This window comes from Furipterus horrens, unplaced genomic scaffold (genome assembly GCF_987537825.1).
Source record: "Furipterus horrens unplaced genomic scaffold, mFurHor1.1.pri manual_scaffold_1, whole genome shotgun sequence".
NCBI classification, from domain to species: Eukaryota; Metazoa; Chordata; class Mammalia; order Chiroptera; family Furipteridae; genus Furipterus; species Furipterus horrens.
The window spans coordinates 120,013,709-120,037,372 of NW_028327171.1; the positions used below are offsets into that span (position 1 = coordinate 120,013,709).

Below are 23,664 nucleotides of genomic sequence, written 5' to 3' on the forward strand. Positions count from 1 at the left end.
TTTTAAATTTTTAAATTGGATCCACTGATGCTTAATAGACTTATTTTAAAATGTTCAACCTCACTAACAGAGAAAAGTAACATTGAAGAGGCATTTTTTTCACTTATCAATTTTGGTTGAAGTTTAAAAATGATAATCAGTCTTGGCAAGGGTGTGGCAAGATGGGCATGTCTTTGAACTTCCAGGGAAAAGAAATGTTTATATGGCCTTTCTGAAGATAAGTTTAGCAGTATACAGCAAAAAATTTTTATGCTTTCTGACTTAGTAATATGGCTTCTAGGGATGTTTTCCTTAAAATTGTTAGAAATCCAAACAAAAATGCAAGTAAGAAGATGTTACAATATCATTTCATTATTTCTAATGGGGTATTAGAACCACCATAAATGTCTAACAGTAGAAGTGTTTCAGTTGTGGCATTTTCCAGTTACAAAGTACCATGTACCATGAAACCATTAAAAGGTGTTTATGAAGTATATTTTGTCATGTTGAAAAATTGACTTATTTGAAATAAGTAGTATTCCAAAATGATATATAGCCTTATGCCAGCTATTATTTTAAACTGCATAACAGAATGGTCAGAAATATGCCAAAATATTTCTAGGTTGTGGTTTTAAGAGAGACTGCTTTCTTCTTTTTGTGTTTTCTATTTTCCAAAAAGGGGTGGGAGAGCATTCTAGATATGTGAAAGCGAACTTGATGTTTGTACCTGCATTCTGGACTTACCTAAGGCTTAGAAAGACCCTGGACAGGCACCTCAGATTCCAAAAGAAGAGGCAAACCATTAATCTCTAAGGCTAGTTGTTTTAAATTCAGGTGAAAAACTACTTTTTGTTAAAACAAATGATTTCTATTCTTACTCTTCAGATAAAAATTTTGATGATGAAGATTCTGTAGATGGTAACAGACCTTCCTCTGCTAGTTCTACATCATCCAAAGCCCCACCAACCTCAAGGAAGAATATTGGAATGGGGACCACCCGTCGGCTTGGATCTTCCACCCTTGGATCCAAGTCTTCAGGTAAGACCGAGCCTCATGTGGTCTTGTGGGATCAGCTATACAAAGTTTTGAAGCCAGACGTGTATGGTATTTGCCTTCTGTGTCCTTTGGAAGTGAAGCAACCTCTTTTGCAGTGTGTTTCTGCTGGCCGTTCTTTAATTCCTGTGCTGTTAATGCGGATGCGTTGGTGAGGTGTAAATTTGAGCTGCTGTGTCGTCATATTTTGGTAAGCAGAGCTTGTAGGAGCATGAAGCCCACACCGAGGGCTTCGTGCTAAGAGACAGAGAGAGGAAGACCAAAAGGCTGCTTGGACGGAGCTTTTTGACTGTTGGGACCCAGCACTGCCTGAGACTACAATGGGGCCTTCTTAGCCCGTTTTTCCTAACCACAACTGTGACTATCCAGAAGTCGGATCGTAGTGTCTGCCTTTAAAATGGATTTTGTTCCTCCAGGTAGCATTATTCCTTTTGAGACTAGTATGGATATTGAATAAGTAAATGGTAGGGATTAGTTCCTTGAAGCTCGAAAATTGATTAACAAAGATTTCCTCCCTTCCAACTCCCCAGTTTAGACGGTTTGAGTTTTGTTGTCATATTGTAAATTTACAGGCAAATTTCCTATTATTTTACTTCTAAAATATTGTGTAGCACAGCCCTTAGAATGTTGTTCATGGTTAGCATTGGGCTTGAGCTTACTGGATGAGCAAAATTAAAGCTGGATTCAGGACTAGCATCAGAATGCTGTTACCTGCTGGTCTTTCATGCTTTCTAAACTGGCCCTAGAGTGCTGGTATGTTGACTGGATGGATCACCTTGCTGCCATTGCAGTGCCTTTGCCACCGGCATCTCTGTCTGTGTTAAAGGAGCTGTACTACACTGGCTGGTGTGGCTCAGTTGGTTGAGCATTGGCCTGCAAACCAGAAGGTCTCCGGTTCAATTCCTGGTCAGGTGCCCAGTTGGGGGCATGCGAGAGGCAACCAATTGATGTCTCTCTCACACGGGAATATTTATCTCCCTGTCTTTCTCTCTCCCTTCCCTGCTCTCTTAAAATAAATAAATAAAACTTTCTTTTTAAAAAAAGGAGCTGTACTGAATGTAGAAAGTGACATTCTAACCTTTTTTTGGAGGGTGCATTTAAAATTTTGTTTGTTTGTTACTGAGCTTAAATTCACATAGCATAAAATTAGCCATTTAAAAAGTAACAATTCAGTGGCATGTAGTATATTCACAGTGTTGTGCAACTATCACCTCTAGTTCCAAAACAGTTTTATCACCCCAAAAGAAAACCCCACACCCTTTATACATTGCTCCCCATTTCTTCCCTCCCCCAGCTCCTGGCCATCACCAATCTGCATTTTGTACCTGGGAATTTACATATGATAAATATTTCAGAGAAATAAAATCATACAACACGTGATCTTTGGTTTGACTTCTTTCACTTAGCATAATGTTTCAGAGGTTTGTCTATATCGTAGCGTGTATCAGTACTTCATTCTTCCTATGGCCAATCGTCTAATCCTTTTTCTTGTTCTATTCTTGGGTGACATCAGTTCTACAAACAAGGTTTAGAAAATTTCTGCATGATCAGACCATTTCTTTTTCTTCCAAATCTCACCTATACATTTCTTCCCCAAACCCCAGCTATGTAAATTATGCACAGATATCAGCCCTGTTTTCCTTCAGCCCTGATCTCATCTTTTCCCCATTTTGTTTAATACCGTGGTCGTGAATTTTTCTATTGGTTCCTTCTTGCTAGATTCCTTAGGCCTTGGAGCCCTCTTCCATATGTGGTACGTGGCGCAGCACCTGGCACAGGGGAGGCATCCGAGAGCTGTCTGCTCAGTGGCACCCAGCTCTAACGCTAGCACAGTCACAGCGCCACGTCTCAGTGTTTCCAGTTGGCTCACAGATGCTCGTGAGCGGCTGTTCGTCAAGGAGGTGGCGCACGTGTTCGCTGCCAGGGTTACCCGTAAGGTCCTTTCCTGCTTAGGCTCCTCCAGGGTACCGAACACCAGAGAGGCGTCTGGTGAGATTGGCTCTAGAAGATTGCTCAGGCTATCAGTGTGAATCACTGAGGGTTCAAGGACGATGACAGACACAAATTTTGAAACCTTTATGGGGGGAGGGGGGCAGGACCTGATGAGATATCAGAAGATTTTGTGTGGTTCATATCCTAAATGATAGCAATTAACTTTTAAGTATACAAAGCATTTTACAGCAATAAGGGGAACCTTGTTACTGATGCATAAATGAAAAATTGACACAGTTATCAGGAATTCAAAGGAAATGAAAATGGTTTGAGACTAATAGAAAGTTGAAATGAAACTAGTAAATTTTTGGAGCTTATTTGAATATTTCACAAATTTGTTATTCTAGGTTTCTAAAAATAAACATTCTGTGAAGAATTAAATTTTCTATTATATCTGTTTATTAGAATCTTTCAAAAGATTTATACATTAATAGAATATAAACCGTCTAAATCTTTTAAAGACTAGACTGTTCATCCTTAACTAAGTAGCCTCTTTGATTGTCTTTAAGCTAATGTACATGATATTCTAGAAGTACTATACTTCATCTTGATACTAAAATTTAGTAATATTTATCAATTCCACAACACACTAAATTTATTTTAATACTCTCCCGAGAATATGTTTATTGATTTTTAAAGAGAGCAAAAGGGAGAGGGAGAGAGAGAGAGAGAGAGAGAGAGAGAAACATCGATGTGAGATAGAAGTATCGATTGTTGCCTCCTATACGTGCCCTGACTGGAGATCAAACTTATAACCTTTTTGGTGTATGGGACAATGCTCCCACCAACTGAGTCACCCAGGGCTCTAAATTTTTATTAAGCTTTAAACAAAGGGTTAACTACCTACCAAAATGTAGTTTTTATTGTATATATTCAGATTCTTTCAATATACATTGTTCACATTTTAAAAATTAATTTTTTATAGCCACAAAAGAAGGAGCTGGTGCTGTTGATGAAGAGGATTTTATTAAAGCTTTTGATGATGTACCTGTAGTACAGGTGAGTGAGGTTATTTGAGCTTGATTAAAAACAAGGATGGGCTTATTCTTCAAATTTCATTTTTCAAGTATGCAATATGTGACATTCCTTACTAGGTAAGGTAATTTTAACTATCAAGAATACAGGAGCTCTGAGGTTGCAGAATGCAGAATGTTGGAGCCTTTTATAACTGAAATGAGGAGCAAAAGTTGAGACCCAAGGTGATCTTTCTGTAAGAACTATAGAGAAATTGCTTGCTCTAGTAATAAGTTTGTGAGTCAGGTTACATAAAAGAGAGGTTAGATTACACAAGGGAACAGCGAAACATGCATATTTAGGGGGTTTTCTTAGAAAAATTTATAAATTTGAAAGATTTCGGTGTCTGAAAAGCTATGAAGAATGTTCTAATAAAAGCTTAGTTTATACCATTTTGATGCCTAACAGGTAAAGCAAATGTTATTGGTACAAGTTGGGGTAAAGTCACACATTTTAACTGCTTTGACTTTCTCAGTGTTGTTGTTAATGACTGGGGTTAACAATACTTTCCTTAGCCTACATTAACCATTTGTGCTCTGGATTCTTGTAACATTTAATGTATATGTAAATTGCTTGTCACCTCCTGTTTGGTTGCCATATGTGTATAAATAAAATAATAGGCATTTTAGGCTGACCTTCATCCTTAAGTCCTTGACTTTCTCAGCATGCCTTATTCTTGGTTGATTATTCCCCTCCCTCTCTTGTCAGATGTGAGGATAAGTGAGAAAGTAGCTTTGAGAGTGATTCAAGTTAAGTGTGTATACTGTGGTGTTACGTATAATATTAAGAGTAACAAATGACTTGTACATCACTGACAGTTCCCTAGAAGGCCTCTTTCTCTTTTATATGTGAATTCATTTTTTAGATTTATAGTAAAGCTTTATTTGAGGCAAGGTTATCCATGCATGGGCATCAGATCTAGTGGATATATACTCACAATGTGAAGAAACTCATTCTAAGACAAATCTGTCCAGATGTTATCTCATAGGTACTTTTGGAGAGTGAAATTATTTATTTTACTATACTTACTGAATGTTCTTGACTTCATGTAATTAAGAAATCTTTTTATTCTTTAATTTTTCTTATGTTGATTGTAAGTTAATTTCGCTTACAGATTTATTCCAGCCGAGACCTTGAGGAATCCATAAACAAGATTAGAGAAATATTATCTGATGACAAGCATGATTGGGAGCAAAGAGTAAATGCTGTAAGCCGTTGACTTCATATGATTACATTTTTATTAGTTTTACTTATCTGTTCTAAGTACTTTATTATGGAATTGGGATACAGCTCTAATGAATTTTAAATAGTAAATATTTTAAATATAAATTACTGCATTAACACTTGACCTCTTAGTAGAGCATCTCAGTTTTATTTCTATTTTTAAAACATGCCAACTCACACCTTCATGTGTATCCTGTATTTTTAACAAGGACCTACTTGTGAAATGCCCGGTGATGCCCTCCACTCTTATGTTGGTGAAGATTTAAATCTGTGATTGTTGTCCAGTGAAGCTGCTTTTTAGTGGCATTTTCAGTGTGTGTTCCTTTGTTCCTTCATCATATCGCTTGCTAGAAAGTTCTGTTTTTAGATTAATGAAAGTAAGTGTATTGAACATTTAAGGGGAGGGTATGTCTTATTTGAGGAAAGCTATTTTACAGTAGTTGACTGGTAAGAAGAGGGGTAGTAAGGAGAGCTGTTATATTCTATTTCAAATTCAGACCATCCTTTTAGTAATGATACAGTGGAGGATACTAAAAAAATAACCCATAGGATTGCTTCTTCCTTTAATTTATTAAATAAATGACAGTTGGAGTAGGGTGTGGGTGAAGGTAGGTTAGAGAGAAGGAGCTTTTTACAAGGTAAAATGAAAGTTTTAATTATTTTATCATTAGGATAGAATATATACACTAAAATGTTTTCAATTAAAAAATGCATTTTGTAGAATTGTAATATTAGGCCGGCTAGAAAGTCCATTTAATTTTTTCCCTACAATAAAAGATACATTTTTCATTTTCACTAATATCTTTATTGATTTGGATATTTTGAGTATATTGGCTGTCTTTTGTGTGGTATAACATTGATTGTTCTCAATTAATGTCTCGACTTGATTGCTGTCAACTTCAACTGGTTTTCCATAAAATAAAAGACATTTTTCATTTTCACCAATAACTTTATGAATTTGAATAATTTGAGTATGTCAGCTATCTCCTTTGTGGTATAACATTGATCTCAGTTAAAGTCTCGATTTGATCTCTATCAACTTCAACTGGTCTACCCAACCATGCAGCATCATCCAGCGAAAAATCTCCAGCATGAAACTTTTCAAACCGATTTTGATACATTCAATCAGTCATAGCACCTTCTTTATATACGGCACAAATCTTTTGTGTGTGTGTTTCACTTGCATTTTTACCTTTCTTGAAATAATAAAGCATAATATGCCAAAAATATTGCATAATTTCTTCTGTCTTCAGTATTAAAATGGCTACACAAAAGTTAACCAGTTTTGATAAGTTCTTTTTTAGATGCACACTGATATGATAGCTGTCACAATATAATTTAACAAAATTGTTTTGAATGAAGTTAAAGACAACTAAGTGCTACTAGAGCAATCTTACAGAAAAAAACAAAATGAACTTTTTGGCCAACTAATATTTATCACATACTATGTTTTTAAAAATTATTTGTTTTTATTTGTGATGTTAGATTTGTTAAGTATATTAGCTAACATTTAATTGGCTGAATTTTTCTTGGAAAACGATTTCTATGTCATTTAACTTTGATGTTCTCATTTGATGACTTACTTTGTATGCTATTTTTTATATATTAATTTTCTCTATCCATTAGCTAAAAAAGATTAGATCTTTACTTTTGGCTGGTGCTGCTGAGTATGATAACTTCTTTCAACATTTGCGACTTTTGGATGGAGCCTTTAAACTATCTGCTAAGGATCTGCGGTCTCAGGTAGTGCGGGAGGCTTGTATCACGTTGGGGTAAGGACTTCAATGTTCCAGATTCTCACACATCATAACATAGCCTCATCACAGGCTTTAAAGATGGTTCATTGAATCTGCCTGATGGGTCTTTCTAATGTTACTTCTGACTAGTCTCCAAGACCCATTCCAGTTAGACTTCTGTCGATACGTTTACAGTATTTCTCACCCAATTATGTGAAGTGTGACAGAGTTTAAACTTCATTCCATGACTTAGCTCTGAAGCCTCTTTTAAAATTGAAGATCATTTGGAGGGTTATAAGCTGGGAAGAGGAAGGGAGAGAAATGGGGAAATGGTGCAGGGATTAGGAAACATAATTGTTGGTTGATACAAAATAGACAGGAGGAAGTTAAGAATAATATAGGAAAGGGTGAAACCAAAGAACTTATATGCACCACTCATGGACATAAACTAAAGGGGGTGGGATTGCTGGAGGGAAGGGGGATACTGGGCGGAGGGGAGCAAAGGGAAAAAAAATTGGGACTACTGTAACAACATAATCAATAAAATAAAAATAAATTAAAAAATAAAATTGAAGCAGTTGTTATTAATATGTAAAAATGAAATTTATAAACTTCCGTTTCTCAGCTTTTTATTGATTTTGTTGTCATAATGTAGTATGATTATCAGAATTTTTGTTTGTTTCTAGAAGAGTACTGTAGCTATAAAATTAATAAGTTAAAGGCTTGTATTATAGGAAAATTCTATCCTATCTAGATTCTATTAATGTTTGAACCTGGGGCTTCTGTGTCAGAAAGTGTGCCAGAATATCAAGGAAGCAGTAACATAAGGTGGCATTGTGGCTGTGTAAAAGTTTTGTGTGCAACCAAGACCAGGTAGCTAAGTTGGTTAGAGCATCACCCCAATATGCCAAGGTTGCAGGTTCAAGCCCTGGTTGGGCATATACAAAATCAACCAATGAATGCATAAATACGTAGGACAACAAATCAATGTCTGTCCGTCTCTCTGTCTGTTTTTCTCTCTCCCCCTCCCTTTCTCCCTCCTTCCTCCTTCCCCTTTCGTTCTCTCTCTAAAACAATAAATTAAAAACAGAAATATCACAAAGACAATTCTCTTTGTATTAACTGCCCCCCTACCCCGCTGCCCCCTAAAGAGTTTTGGCTACAGTCAGATGTTGAAGAGTGAATATTTTATGTTAAAAATAAAAGGGTGAGGGGAAAAGGGTGAGCAGCCATTTTCATGTTTATGTTTTACTATATGACCAATTTATTTTGTGTTATTTGAAGTCTAATTAGTTGGAAATGATTTATTTTAAAAAGCAACACATTCTTGGGCTAATGATTGTTTGCCAAGTCCTCTATATGTACATTGGAAAGATTTGAGACTCTTGTCCTTTGTCCCTAGATAAATTTAAATGAATGCTCTAAAATGTTAAGAGGTTTATAAGCTTTACTGTTTGCAAGAAATGTAACTGCAGTCCATTATTCATTTCTTATTGTAGGCATCTGTCATCAGTTCTGGGGAATAAATTTGACCATGGAGCTGAAGCCATTATGCCAACTATCTTTAATTTAATTCCAAACAGTGCCAAAATTATGGCCACTTCTGGTGTTGTAGCTGTTAGGTTAATCATTCGGGTAAGTATATTTTGGGCCTGTACATAGAATAAGCAAGTGGTAAATATTGGTGGTTGATAAGCAATATTTAGAGGCATTTTTCATTAGAGTGAATACATGTAATTAGAGTCATATTTTATACAGTATTGGCCATTTTTACACCACTTAATTATAACATATGAGCTTTTTACATCTCGTAATGTGAATTATGGGTATGATGTGTAGTTACTGAGGTGTTGGTCATCGAATCATTGCTTCTGAAGATTTGAACATCTCCATCTGCTTCTGAGTTTCTACTCTTCTTTATATCTCCAGATAATACTCCCATTCTTTCCTTCTTAGTCCCCAGTTGTTACGCTTTAGGTATTTGTGCTTGTGGTTTTGTTTTTCACCCGTAATTGTTATTTACTTAATTGCTAATGCATATAAGCACAGAAACAAAATATTCTCTTAAGTGTTCTAAACATTTATTTAGATTTAAATGATTATTTGAGTATTTTATGTACAAATTTTCAGTAAAATCTAAACATTCACAAAGGCTTAAAATGGAAGTTCTTTTTATCATGTCTCCCTACCCTCAAGTAAGTCCAGTTTTCCCAGAGGCAACTTTTGCAACTGGGGCTTGATGTTAACTAGAGTCAACCCAGGATATTCCTGGTTATTGTGGGTTACTTACTTTGTATTATTTTTAGTTTTTACTCTTTGCACTACCTACTTCAAATGTTAAACCCAGAGCCATTACTGGACATTTCCATTGAAATAGTATCAAAATAAATTGGTCTCCTGATCCCTTGTGAACTCACTCAGACCTCTAATACACTCAAGACAATTTAGATTTTATACCAACAATTTGTTTTAATTTTAGACTTATTTACATATAATTATGTTGTCTTGGCTGTGTAAATTTTGTCAGGGCCTTTAGTGTTATCCAGTGATTGTCTCTCTTCTTTTCTAAACTCAGTGAAATTCTAATCTGATGATATATATGCTTTAGGTAGGTTAGTAAGGAAATGGTTGTCCTAGTTTTATTTTATTTTTGTTTTTTCCAGTGTTCATCTCTTTTTTGTTCTTCTCTACAGCACACACACATCCCTAGGCTAATACCTGTCATAACAAGCAACTGTACCTCTAAGTCTGTTGCAGTTAGAAGGTAAATTTTTATAGTTTCCTAATTACTTTTGCATTGTTTAAAAAACGTTTTTCTAATTTTTCTTAATGGGAAAATGTTTGTTTGAAATGTTTAACATTATTTAAGGTTGCTACAAGTACTTTTGGATTAAAGGATTATGATCTAAATAGTCATGAAAGTATATTTGGGCATCCTTTATTATTTGTGCTTGCAAGCATTCATGTGCATGTGTACATGTGTGTGAGAGAATGATGAGTGTGTAGGGATGTGAGTTAATTGGGATTGGGTGGGGAGGAAGGGTAGAGGACCCCACTGTACATTTTCTCCTCAGATAGTCTGTCTACCTTTGTCATTGATGTAACCCATTCTTTGAATGAAAATAGTAACTATATGTGCAAGAAAAAAATAAGATAGTGATTTAATATTAACATAGGTAGGAGAATGTGTCTATGTTTGCATCTTCCAATAGTGATTTCTGGGATTCTGAATGCTGACCAATCACCTGCTTCTTCTCTGTAGCTATGGAAGATATATGCAGAAGATAGAACCTGGGTAGCTAGCTAGGGCTTTGCTTCTAAGTTCCTGTTTTGTCTTATGTCCTGGTAAGCTGCCCTAGAATCACATGTGAAAAATAAGGGCTCTTCTGGCTGGGATGCATGATTCTTGACTGTTGAGTCACAGAATCTTTTGAGAGTCTAATTCAAGTATGGGGCCCTTCTTCCCTGGAAAATGTAAATACACATGGATGGTTTTGTATAGATTTTCAGGGGATTTAGGGACACCACTGAAGCCTCTCAGTGAGTCATCAGGAGCTTTATAGTGTACATTAATGGGCAGCAGCCTCTTTGCTCCATTCTTGTATTTCTGTCTTGATTCAAGCCCAGTGGAAGAGGCATTCCCTCTCAGGCTTTGCACCCAGTGTACCTTAGCTGCCTGGTATTTCCCTCCTTTTCTAGGATGTCATGTTGGTCCTGCCAGGTTTCCATTCATAGGGGAGTTTCTTAAGCTTGAGGCAGCCTTATATCCATCTTACAGTTATGTAGACGGCCTGCAGAAGAAAAGAAGAGGAATAATTCAACTGTATAAAGCTAGAAAGAAAGAAATTTGCTCCTTCCACTGAAAAAGCTTTATTTTGAATTGCATGGCCAAGGAATATAGCTGAGGAATGCAATTTGCCCTTGACAACCGTAGTTCAGCTTCTCCCTGGAAAGAGAGTGGAGTAGCTTCAACTCTCCCTAGAGATGAGTGTGTGAAGTCAGCAAGGTTATAGGAATGATAGTGAATTTCAGAAGTGACAGACTTGGGCTGGAGCATCATCTCTTCCCACATACTAATTATTTGTCCTGTTATGATTAAAAGTATTGGGTTGGCCAAAAGTTTGTTTAATTTTTTTTGCACGATGGCACTAGTAGTGCTTAGCTGTCTTTAACTTTATCTGAGACAATTTTGTTAGATTGTATTTGACATCTGTCATATCAGCATGCATTTAAAAAAACTTATCAAAATTGGTGAATTTTTATGCAGCATTTTAATATTGAAGATGGAAGAAAATATGTAACATTTTAATCATATTATGCTTTATTATTTCAAGAAAGGAAAAAATTCAACTGAAATGTAAAAAAAGATTTGTGCAGTGTATGGAGAAGGTGCTTTGACTCATTGAAGATGTCAGAATTGGTTTGCAAACTTTCTTGGTACTATTGACATTTTGGTCAAGTAATTCTTTGCTGTGGGGCTGTCTTATGCATTGGAAGATGTTTAGCAGCACCCCTGGGCTCTACTCACTAGAAGCCAAGAGTGGGAGATAGCCGACATTATAAAAATATCCAAATCAATAAAGTTATTGGTGAAAATGAAAAATGTGTCTTTTATTTTACGGGAAAATCTATAAATGGACTTTTTGTCCAACCCAGTACTACCCCTGTGTAGGGTTATTCTTTGGATCCCCAGTCACTTATGTAAAAGGGTTTGACACTCAGTAAAAGCTTAATAAATGGTAACCGTATTAAAATTTGTTGCTGCTGCTGTTATTGTTAGTATTGTTTTAGGTTTCCAAGAAAATTCAGAGTGTATTTTTCCTTTGTATAAGGTAGAGTTGCTGCAGAGAAGTGACACAGATCTTTGTGGTGGAACATTATAGGATGTTTGATAATCTGCTTGGGCTGCCATAGCAAGAGACCATACACTGGATGGCTAGAACAACAGAAATATGTTTTACTCACAGTTCTGGGGTCTGGCAGTCTGAGATTGGGTGCCAGAGTGGTTGGGTTCTAATGAGAGTAGCTTGCAGAGGCAGCCTTCTCTCTGTGGCCTCATATGGCAGAGAGAGAGAGAGAGAGAGAGAGAGAGAGAGAGAGAGAGAGAGAGAGAGAGAGAGAGAGAGAGAGAGAGAGAGAATGAACAAGCTCTCTGGTGTTTCTTTTTAGAAGGGTACTAGTTCCATCATGAGAGACACACTTGATTACTTCCTGAAGACCCCATCATCTCCAAATACAATCATATTGGGGTTGAGGCCTCAACATACAACTCAGTATACAGCATTTAATAGCTCTGGCCTTGGTGCTAAATGTGAGTAGCAGCCTGCAAGCACGGTGACAGTAGAAATGCCACCCCCTTCACCAGTTTCTGAGACATACACCCAGATTTGCTGTTCCTATATTTAGTCAGAGTGAGTATCCATCAGAACCATGTGTCTTAATGCTGAACGAAGACATAGAGACTACCTGGTCCATCCTTCTGCCTTTAGAAAGGTAAAGAGAGCCAAAGAGGGTAGTGTAACCAAGCTTCGCTTTGTAGAATTTGTAAGAAATACATTGCACAACTTCCCTGCCTTTTAGAAGTTTATGTTTTAGTTGGAGAGATTAAAAACAATAATGCAAAGCAGTGGAAGGGTGAATTATAGCATATATGGTGGATTTAGGAATTCAGCGAGAGTAGTGATTAAAACCAGCAGATACATTCTCAAGAAGCATCATAGAAAGTTAAAACTTGGGATACGTTTTTGAATGATGAGTAGGTAGAGAAAAGAGACAAGCTCTAACCTGATGTTTTTAATTAATGATGTGTTTAAATAATGTCAATATTGATAAGACTTCTGTGTGTGCTGTTAGTCTAAAAAGTTGAAAACAAAATCTATTTATGGTGATATTTTTTTATTAATATTTAAGACAAGAATTAGCACTAAAGATCTCTTTTTCACTAAGAGATAAATAATTACCATAGGCACACACACATATAAAAAGAGAGAGAGACACAAGAAAAGTCAGAACAGGAAATGACCTAGGGAAAAGGGTAGAAAAAGAAAAACCAGGGCCTAGGTTGGGGCAGGGTGGGGAAAGCGATAGTGAGGAATGGGTGTGGGCATACACCACTCTTTCCTTGGAGAAAGTTTGGTTTATAAACCCTCAGAACCCCCTACCGCCTCTAGGATTGAGTTAAGTATTTCTCCTGTGTGTCTAGAGCCCCTTGTGCTTTTTGCACATGGAGCATGTGCTATACTGTGTCTTGGTTACTGTTGTATCTCTAGTATCTAGTATAGGATACTTCTATTAAAAATTTATTGAGTGATTAATAATTGTATGGATTATGAGGTTTTGAATTGGGAAGATCATGGGAAAGAAAGTCAGGTCATTAGAGAAAGATTACTTACTGACTTATTTCTTTGAATGGGTTCCCAAGACTATAAAGATTTATTCCTATTAAGATGGATATCCTGGACTTCACCCAAAATGGTTATGTAATCCAAAGGAGATGGGACTGGAATTGTTTTAGTGCACAAATCAGACTAAGAAAGATCACAAAATTGAAAAGGCTGGGAAAGAAAGGATATTGAAATATTGAAGAGAAGAAAATAGCTGAGTAGCTAGAAAAAAAATATTTTAAGCACTACTTAGGACCTTCTTAGCAGGAAAATTTGGCAAACACTTAGTTTTTCACGGTATTTTTTACTTTTATGTGCAAGGCATTCTGTGAAATTAATGCAAAGACCAATTGCCTGATTCTGTAATGTACGTTGAATTTTTGTGCATGTTTGCACACTGTATTCACATGTTATTTGAAATAGCATAAAAACAGATGAGAATGATGCACCTTTTAGTAATGTTGCCATGAAGCTCAAGCTTCTGATTTGTAGGGAACTCTTGTATTCTGTCTTTATATCTGTGTGATTTTTCTTTATGACCACCATAGATGTTTTAATTTTTTTCATTTGCTTTGATTTTGTCAATTCTATTTCCATCTTTGTTTCATTTTTTTTAAATCACAAAAGTTAGAAGAAATATATTGATTATAAAAAGTAGTGTTGGTTCACTTAAGAAAAAACTTTTATTTTCACTAATATACAAATTACTAAGTTACATATTTTTTCTTTACAATTTTCAGACGCTGTTTTGAATTTTTAGATTTACTTTTACAAGAATGGCAGACACATTCACTGGAACGGTGAGCATCTGATTTGCTGTGTTTTCCCCCCTGAATTGAATATTGAGATTTAATGATTGTGAGTGGTCCAACCCACTTTCTATCAGAAGTGAAGGAATCTAGGTATTCTCATGACTACTTCTGTTTTTTCAGCTGATGTGAGCCACATAATATTAGTAGAAGCCTTTAGTGAATTTCCTTGATTGTAATATTAAGGTGCCTAGAGATGTGGGCAAATGTACACTATGACAACTACAAAGTCAGGATTAACTGTTTATTGACTCTGATTCTGCAATTTGACATTCCTGTCAGTTCCAATGAGGTCAATGGTTAAAATTGTTCTTAGTAGGCAGGGTGTTAACTCTTAGGTCCTTATAGAAATTTCACTTGTTTAAAAGTTTCCTCTTTGATCTCTCTATTAGGAAATCAGCAGTTTTCTCTTTAGTCATATTGGTGTTTAGTAAGTTTCATGTCATCATATTAAAAAGTAGGATTATGACAAAATTCCTTTTTTAAAACTCAACCCCTGTTTTCTTTTTAAAAGATTTTTATTTATTTATTTTTTAGAGAGAAGGGAAGGGAGGGAGAAAGAGGGAGAGAAACATCCATCCTTTGTCTCTCCTACTCCCCCTACCAGGGAACTGTCCCACAAACCAGGCATGTGCCCTGATCAGGAATCCTCCAGTGACCTTGTGGTTTGTGGGACAACACTCAACTTATTGAGCCACACCAGTCAGGGATATGACAGCATTCTTGAAGGATTCTGAATTTTGAGAATCATTTTTGTTATTTCTGAGTTAAATTTGGAGAAATAAATGGTGGTGTTGTGCCAATTTTTTTCATGGTATATTATATACAGTATTCCCTCACTTATCATGGGTATTACATTCTACATTCTAGACCCGTGCCCCGCCCCCCCGGGATAGGTGAAAATCCACGAAGTAGGAACCTTATAGTTATTTTAGTATTTATATATATTTTAAGGTTTCTAAACCCTTCCCAGTCCCTTATTAACCTTTCCCACTCCCTTATTAACCTTTTCCACACTTTTATAAACACTATTTATGTTCTTAAACATATTCTATACTCTTAAACCTACATATCGCAAAATCCCACGATATAGCAAAAAAATCAGCGATAAATAATTGAATATAATATTTTTAAAAATCCCACAATACAGTGAGGCCTCCATAAGTGAACTGTGATATAGAGAGGGACTACTATAATTTGTGAAGAACTTTACAGCATAGGAAACATTTTATTAGAGTGGAATTTTAGTAAATTGTATTGGCAGTCCCACCCATACTGTAGGTCAGAGATGAAACAAAATAAACCTCCCAGAGGTTGATTTTCATTTGAAAGTACTTTGAATCTAGGAGATAGCCCACATTTTTTTCAATGTTTCCTTGTTTTTAATCTCATGGGTATTATATCCCCTTTATTTGTTGCTAGTTTTGGTATGTGGAAAGTGGAATGAGGGATTTAATGTGGGGACAGGCAAGTAGAACAGAAAAGCATGAAGAACTCAGGTAGAGCCTCATGTAGTCATTCATCTTGTAGCTCAGTGTTTGTCACTTAGCAGGTACTCATATATATATATAAATATGATTTATTGATTATGCTGTTACAGTTGTCCCAATTTCTTTTCCCTTTGTTCCCCTCCATCCAGCGACCCTCCTCCCTTCAGTTGCCCCCCACCCTTAGTCCATGTCCATTGGTTGTGCATATAGTTCTTCTCAACATCTTCCTGTACTCGACTCCCTTCTACTATGCTTCTTAATTCCTGTACCATATCCCTTCCTTTCCCCCCCTTCCTTTACCCCTACCCCGCTGACCTCCCCCGATAATGTTCCCCATACCTATAATTCTTTTCCCACTCTTTTTTCCTACTTAGTTTGCCTTTGTTTCAGTTCTCTAGCTTCTGTTGTTGGTTGTTGTGATGCAGTTTTCATTTTAATGTTCATAGTTTTGATCCTCTTTCTCCTAAACAAGGTTCTTTAACATTTCATGTAACAGGGGTTTGGATCTGATGAACTCCTTCAGTTTTATGTTGTCCTGGAAGCACTTTCTCTGCCCTTCTATTCTGAATGTCAGCGTTGCTGGATGGAGTAATCATGGTTGTAGGTTTTTGATTTTCATTCCTTTGAATATTTCTTGCCAGTCCCTTCTTGCCTGCAGAGTTTCTTTTGAGACATCAGCTGATAGTCTTATTGGGACCCTTTTGTATGTAATTCTCTTCTTCTCTCTTGCTGCTTTTAAGATTCTCTCTTTATCCTTAATTTTTGACATTTTGATTATAATGTGTCTTGGTGTGGTTCTCCCTGGGTCCAGTTTTTTTGGAACTCTCTGTGCTTCCTGGACCTGTAAGTCTATTTTCTTCCCCAAGTTCTGGAAGTTCTGCTTCATTATTTTTTCACATAATTTTTCAATTTCTAGTTCTTCTTCCCCTTCTGGCAATCCTATGATTTGGATGTTGGCCTGCTTATAGCTGTCCCATAGGTTTCTGAGCCTCTCCTCATTTTCCTCACTTTTCATTTCTTCTTTCAGCACTGGTTGACTGCTTGTTCCTTCCCTTTGTTTCGATTTGTTGATTTGATACCTAGTTTTCTTTCCCTCACCACTAGTTTTGTATGTGTTTTTGTTCATTTCAGCAGGACTAGCCTTCATTCCTTCCCTGTGTTGTTTTAGATCTGTTGTTAGGTCTGTAAGCATTTTTATAACCAAAGATCTGAACCATGCCTCAGAAGGATTTCCTATCTTAATACTAAAGAGGCTAGCTGCATCACGTTTCTGTAATTAAAGAAAATGTTTTCTAAAGCTCCACTATATATCATGAACAATTTTATAAAATTATGTAACATTTTATAAATAGGTATTCTTCTTTACTTATGTTCTACCCTAGATGAGAAGAAATCATGAAACTGTCGCATTGACTATTTTAACAAAGCATTAAGAAAAGGGAAATGACTTGAAAGAATAGTTTCATACAACGTAAGACTAGTTACCAATTTCACCAGCCCATTCAAAGTCTTTATCTTCATTCCTCATTCATTTAATTAATATGAGTACCTGCTGAGACTTCCGGCCAAGATGGAGGCCTAGACCAACACGCTCTGTCTCCCTCCACAGCTAAGAAGGAATAAAACTACTGCAAAACCATAAATTACCAGAAGTTCCAGAAAATAAATGGAAGTCCAACATATGAAGTTGAAAAGGAGTGGTGTTTCGTTAGATTAGATATTTGCTGTCTGGTCAGCTGCATCACTGGGATCTCTATCATGATCTCTGCCATTCTGACCATTTTGTGTTTACCTTTGCTTCCTGGGCAGAGCTGTCACACCTCCTACGCTATAGGGGGTGGAGCCCCGTGCACTCATCACTACTGGGTGACCCTTCTCACCGCGAGCACAGAGGCTCTAAGTGCCACGTTGCCATTTTGAAGCTATTTCTCACACTTGTTTTCATCTGCATAACACATATGTTAATGATTATTGCTGCTTTCTTTTCTAAATATGTAGACACATATCAGTATTAGCTGAAACAATAAAGAAGGGAATACATGATGCTGATTCTGAAGCAAGAATAGAAGCCAGAAAGTAAGTATTTATTTGTATACCACTTTTTTAATTCACTACTTTTATTTTCAGATGCCTTGTGTAGATTGCCTTATTAAAAAAAACACTTGGGTTACATGAAAATATTTTGTTAATCGTGACTTTTAAATATGACCCTGAAAGGTCATTTAAGAATTTATCTGTAGCCTTTTGTTTAGGAGGTTGGTTAATACCCAGGCTGAAAGACTAATTGATATTATCTGACTATTTTCAGGACTACGGTAGAAAACAGAATGCTCATTTTAAAATTTATGAGATACTATTATTCCATGAATTAGAAGAGCCCCTGTTTGCATGCTCAGTGTATTCTGTTACTCATTAAGCTTTGTTAAGAGCCAAGTCATAATCCAAAGTGATGTCTTGATTTACTGTGAAAAAGTCCTGATGATGGGGCTTCTTTCCCTGTGATCGTGTCTATGCACGTTTCAGGTAGTGTTTGGGAAGTGTGCATCACAGTTAGGGGTGGTAGGGTGAACTGAGGCTCAGGATTATCACAGTGTTGGCTTGCTTTTGCCATCTCGCATTTGAGGCGCCTACATTCCAGTCATGTGTCTGTGGCACCATACGTTCAGTACGTCCTGGGGATAGTTTTGCCATTGTGACTGTGCATACCAGAAGTTTCATGCCAAGTCCTTCTCTCGAGCAGGGAGCGCATGGACAAGTACTGCCAGTTTTGTACCTCTGGTGTTTTTTTCTGTGTTTCTGTAGTTGACCACCTCTTCTCCTAGACACAGGTTAAAATCTACTCTCACTGGCCTGGAATAGGATTGTTTTACCTAGCTGCATTAATACATCTTGATTAAATACTTGTTGCTCTTTGTTCTCTCAGTTAAGTTATATTTCTCTGGTTTCTTGAATTTTTTGGAGGACCTCACTCTGACACTGAAGTGCTTACCACAAGTTCATCTTGGGTAGTTCCTATCAAAATAAGTGACATAATTAATAGTTGGTAAAAACTATTAGGACTGTATTTGTTAATGACCTACTTATGCTGTTTTTATCCTTGTATTATATTCTTCCCCTCCAGTTTTTTTCTAGTTCTTTAGTTAAAATGCAATAACAGTTGTAGGTTGTTCTGAACATCTTCCCATTTTTTTATACGTCATATCTAAGACAATTTTTAAGTACTTCAAATCAACTAGTGTCAAATTGCGTTATTAAAACTACCATTGATGAGGCCCCCTCAGGTTTTAGGTATAGTTCTGGATGTTTTGGCTCCATCTTCCTCAAGTTGCCTCAGTCTTCTTGTAAATAGGACAGGTAAATAGGATTCTAGTCCTTGAAAATGTTATGTAGTGAACTCCAGAGCTCAGTGAAACACCTGTTATGATCCACCAGCTATAACAGGAAGTCATGTGTTTTCCCGAGGTGTTACTGGGGTTTCCACAGTCACTTCAGCAGAGAAGCAGAGCACCTATACCACACCTTGGAGTCCTCCTATCAGAAGGCCCTGCAGTCCCATTTAAAGAACTCAGACAGCATCGTGTCTTTGCCACAATCTGATCGCTCGTCTTCTAGCTCTCAAGAAAGTCTAAAGTAAGGAGTTCATTAGTGTGAGATTTTATGTATAAAAATTTGCTGCATGAGAATACAAATTCTAGCTGTTTTTGTACATGTATGTGTACCATAAATCCCTGTTACTTCAGATGGATTCTGGTACTATGTAAGATACTGTGGGAATGGTCTCCGCCTTAAGTAGTTTTTAGTTAAATTTATATGACAGTACAATAATATAGTTTTGGAGTGATATAAGTGAATTGTTCGGTGTCTACTAGGAAAATATACATATTAACTTGGAGACAAGCTTGTAAAGGGAGGGCATTCAAAACCTGGGACTTAATGTAATATCATCTTCACTCTGTATTTCTAATGTCTGTCTCTAGTTAGGACTTTCCTCTGTGTGTTTGGAAGATAGTCCAAAATGTATGTTAAAGCTTTTCTGAAATGGGTGTTTATAAGATTTTAGGCCAAATTACCTGAGAAATTCTGAAAACTCTGAAGTAATTCTTCATGATCACCTTTATTTTTAGTCGGCCTCTCTCTGCCAAAAGAAGTTCTACTGGGAGTACCACCTCCAGAGGTAAGACTGACAGTGGAGAAGGCAGTCCGTGGATGCCTCTATTACTAACCCCAGGTGGGCTGAGCTGCTCCAAGAGGCTGCCCTCAGCTCCTTATCAGGTTTGCAGAGCGAGCTGCTCTGGTCTGCTCTGCTCTGCCCTGCGCTCCAGCTGCCCAAGCGAGCCCCTTTTCTGGGAGCCATTAGTTGTGAGGGAGACATTGTCAGGAGCACTTACTCCAGCAGAGATTGAGCTCTGCGACCTTTTCTCACACTTCCCTCCAGCATGTAGACACTGCCACAAACAGTGCAGCTGCTTCACTCTGGACACTTGGTCAGAGAGTGGAGACAACTGTGATGCCTTGAGCAGCAGCAGCAGCAGCAGCAGCAGCAGCAGCAGCATGGTGACCTCTAGAGGCAGGAAAGTGGAATGTTTCCTGAAAGGGGTGGGCGTCTGGGTAAGAGTGCATGTTCTTGCCACATCATGAGGAAACTGGCCAGATGTGAACAATGTTTTATTGTTTAATTTTTCATACTAACCAGAAATATGGTTTATTTCTTTGGGTTTTATTATAGTCTTTGATTACAGCAAGACAAATGTAGTAGGTGTGTGTAGTCGCAGTCACTTTTAATTTCCTCAGCATGGGCTGAACTTATCTTCAGTGACCAGGAGGAAGTGTTGGTTAGTGCTGTGTGTTCCATCCTCTCTTAAAACTTGATATTTGTTGTAAAGAAAAGCAAAGTTAGTTTTAACAATGTATGTTTATAATTCTAGTGTAGTTCTTACTAATTTTTCTTCCTTTACCACTAAAACTTCCTTAGTCAGTACCAAATCTGCATCAACGACTGGGTCCCTTCAGCGGTCTCGAAGTGATATTGATGTAAATGCAGCCGCCAGTGCCAAATCCAAAGTCTCCTCAGCTTCAGGCGCTACACCCTTCAGCTCTGCAGCGGCCTTACCTCCAGGGTCATATGCATCCCTAGGTAACTACCCATCACCTCTTTCCCCAAGTTCAATTGTTTGAGATCATACTTACCTCTGCTCAGATAGTTAAATGCAAAAAACCAGTGATTGAGGAAATTGTCACTGTTGCACTGTTGATGTTTAAGTAGAAGTGACTCTGTGCACTTATTGCTGGTAAACAGCTCCCTTTTGTTGAAAGTTTGCTTTCTCTGGAGCATCATCATTTTTAGTGACAAGCAGCTACACTGGTGCTCACATGGTATGTGACACTGAGCATATCCTTCATTCAGCTCCACTTCCTGCTTGGTAGCAGCCCACATGGCTCCCTCTCATGTTGCCAAAGTTGGCTTTTCTCCCTCCTGACATTGGTGGGAGCAGAGTGGGAAGGGTTTAGTGAGGAATTCACCAAAGATAGTCAACCACTGTAATTAGATATTTTCTGATTTGAGAATGTAATTGGAGTGGTGGTGGTGTGGGGAGAGCAGGAGAGGGATGACTATGGTGTGGGAATCTTTAGTGAAATGCAGTGGACTTATTAACCAACAAAATTATATTGTACAAAAAAGTGTTCTTCCACGCACCACTTTGGGAAGAGCATGCACTTAATTTAATGATAGCCTCAAAGATTAAAAAATTGATTTTCAAAAGAATTAAAATCTGACAGGGTGTTAGGTCATTTTCTCAGTTTTTCAGCGGCCACTACATACCTGCTGTATGTAAGGCTGATCATTTATTTTATTTTTTTTAGAGGAAAGTTGTCCAAAGCCAAAATCTGGGGACTTAGCTGGATTGGTTTTATTTTATATTTTGTGGAAATATAATTTAAACTTTATGAAACATTGAAATGGAATTACTTATGTGATTTACATATTAATTCCAAAATCAGTTTTGAAATTAATATTCTAAAAATGTTTTGTACGTGGAAGCATAGTGAGAGAACAAACACCAAGAGAAGATCCTGAGCCTGCCATTCATTAGCCTGGGAACCTTGAGTAGGCCATGGAATCTTTGAGTCATCCTATATGTGTAAATTATTGTAATGATAGCCACCTAGCTCAGATATATGATAAAGAAAGAAACTGATTATTATAGGAACATTATTAGTTTGAACGGTATATGTTTTGGAATGTTTGTTAAATCAGTCTTGTTTTCTCTATGGAAATACCTCATACATAGATGGATACATTTAGATTGGGAAGAAAACCAACAGGAGCACTCCTTTTCTGCCATTTAACTGTGTAACATGTAGGAATTTTTATGATACTATGTTGATACGTAATCACTGAGCAGAGGGAAGGTAGTACTCTTCCTTCCTATGGTAAAGTAGTTCTGTTAATTTTAGTTAAGTTTTTAAGTACTTTCCTGTGTTTCCAATACACTTAACCCACACTTCAGTGTTTGTAATTAGTATTTGTTTCATTGCTAGAAAACTTAAGTAAAAAACCATTTAGAGTCCTCAGTAAGTGACTTTTGTTTTCTGTTCATATTTGAGATATTTTAATATGGAACATGTAGACACCCCTCAGTGCTAATTAGAGCATCCTGGTCTTTTGGTCTGATGATGAGAGTTGACCGTTAAGCACTCGTAAATTTTCAGCCCAGTGTTACCTCTTCAAATAATAAGACTGGAGTATTCACATTCTTTTACCTTTTTGTGACTACCTCTAACTTTCCTTAAGTTCAAAACAATAAAAAACAAAACCACCCTGAAATACAACATATTCCTACTGAGAAGTTTTCACGATAACTACTTAGGTTGTTACTTTACATCTGTGCAGAAGTGTAGCATTAAAGCTGATGATGCTTTTCCAAACTTCTAGAGTCCAGACACATGAGGGAAGATGTGGAGTCTATAGGCCTTGACTCAGGTACCATGCTGTACAGCTTTGCTGCTGATGAGTAGTTGGGGTAGGCATTGCTAGAGCTAGCTTCTCTGGAACTTCTCACTTGCCTCTGCCCTTTGGGTGACTCTAGTAGTTTAATTTCAGTCCTGAGTCCTCCTTCCCACCACTTTTGGTAGTACTTAGTTCCAAGAAAAAGGAGCTCTTTAGAGGATGAGGGTTGATGAAAAGGAAAAACAGCAATCACTATTAACTGAGACCCTGCCCTGGGTTGCCCTTTTCTGTGCTGTTTTCCAAAGGCAAAAGCACATGATCCTAAGCTGATTTCAAGATAAGGCACTTTTACTTGCTTCAGACTATGCTTTGCTATTGAACTTGTTTCCCTTTTATTTTAAATTGTACTTTTGCTTTTTTAGTAGCTAATAACATTTTGCTTTTTAAGTTTTTTAATGTTACTAACTGTTCCCTGTTATCCCTTCCCTTGTTTTTTAATTCGCTTAAAGATGGTACTGCCACTAAAGCGGAGGGTAAGCGGTTTGTTTCTGTGATAGAGGTGTGTCTCCCTCTCCCCGTGCTCTGTTTTCACTGTTACCTCCTGCCCACTTGTCCCACCGAGGTCCCTGCATGAGACTTTGCACGCTTTTTCCTTCACTCTTCATTCTGTTTCCACTGAGTTTTTACTTTACCTCTACCTGAATTCTCCTCCTTTCTTGTCCAGTGGTTGTTCCTGTGAATTTTGGCACTTAAGTATGCTGTATGTAGTTTTCAACATTGAGCCCACAGCAGGGAGTAGCACTGGTGTGACATTGTTTGCTGCTGTCCTCCCGGCTGCTCGTCTCAGAGTTCATTACTCCTGAAGCACCACCTGACTTTTATTGCCTTTACTTTTGTTTTCTTCCCTTTTGTGGTTTTGTGGGCCTCTCAGGATTTGCTTTCCTGTTTTGAAAATAATTTGTGTCAATTATTCAGGTTAAAGGCTCATAAAGGCTTTTTACCAGGTAATTTACAGACATTTTATAAAATACATTT

General features: G+C 37.2%; 1 protein-coding gene across 20 annotated transcripts in view; it reads left to right on the forward strand.

The window, feature by feature from the left end:
• The window catches only part of CLASP1 (cytoplasmic linker associated protein 1), a 336,932-nt gene that overhangs the window by 201,872 nt on the left and 111,396 nt on the right, over window positions 1-23,664 (forward strand). For 8 of the 20 annotated variants that reach the window (XM_090279150.1, XM_090279145.1, XM_090279172.1 and 5 more), the window contains 13 exons: window positions 865-1,017; window positions 3,950-4,023; window positions 5,153-5,245; window positions 6,889-7,034; window positions 8,498-8,633; window positions 9,692-9,762; window positions 14,122-14,181; window positions 17,679-17,756; window positions 19,143-19,310; window positions 19,805-19,854; window positions 20,653-20,814; window positions 22,615-22,662; window positions 23,139-23,162. In XM_090279150.1, the coding sequence (XP_090135276.1) occupies window positions 865-1,017; window positions 3,950-4,023; window positions 5,153-5,245; window positions 6,889-7,034; window positions 8,498-8,633; window positions 9,692-9,762; window positions 14,122-14,181; window positions 17,679-17,756; window positions 19,143-19,310; window positions 19,805-19,854; window positions 20,653-20,814; window positions 22,615-22,662; window positions 23,139-23,162 (1,263 nt within the window). The remainder of the gene's footprint in view (window positions 1-864; window positions 1,018-3,949; window positions 4,024-5,152; window positions 5,246-6,888; window positions 7,035-8,497; window positions 8,634-9,691; window positions 9,763-14,121; window positions 14,182-17,678; window positions 17,757-19,142; window positions 19,311-19,804; window positions 19,855-20,652; window positions 20,815-22,614; window positions 22,663-23,138; window positions 23,163-23,664) is intronic. The other 12 variants (XM_090279167.1, XM_090279224.1, XM_090279236.1 and 9 more) reach the window with 2 other exon arrangements.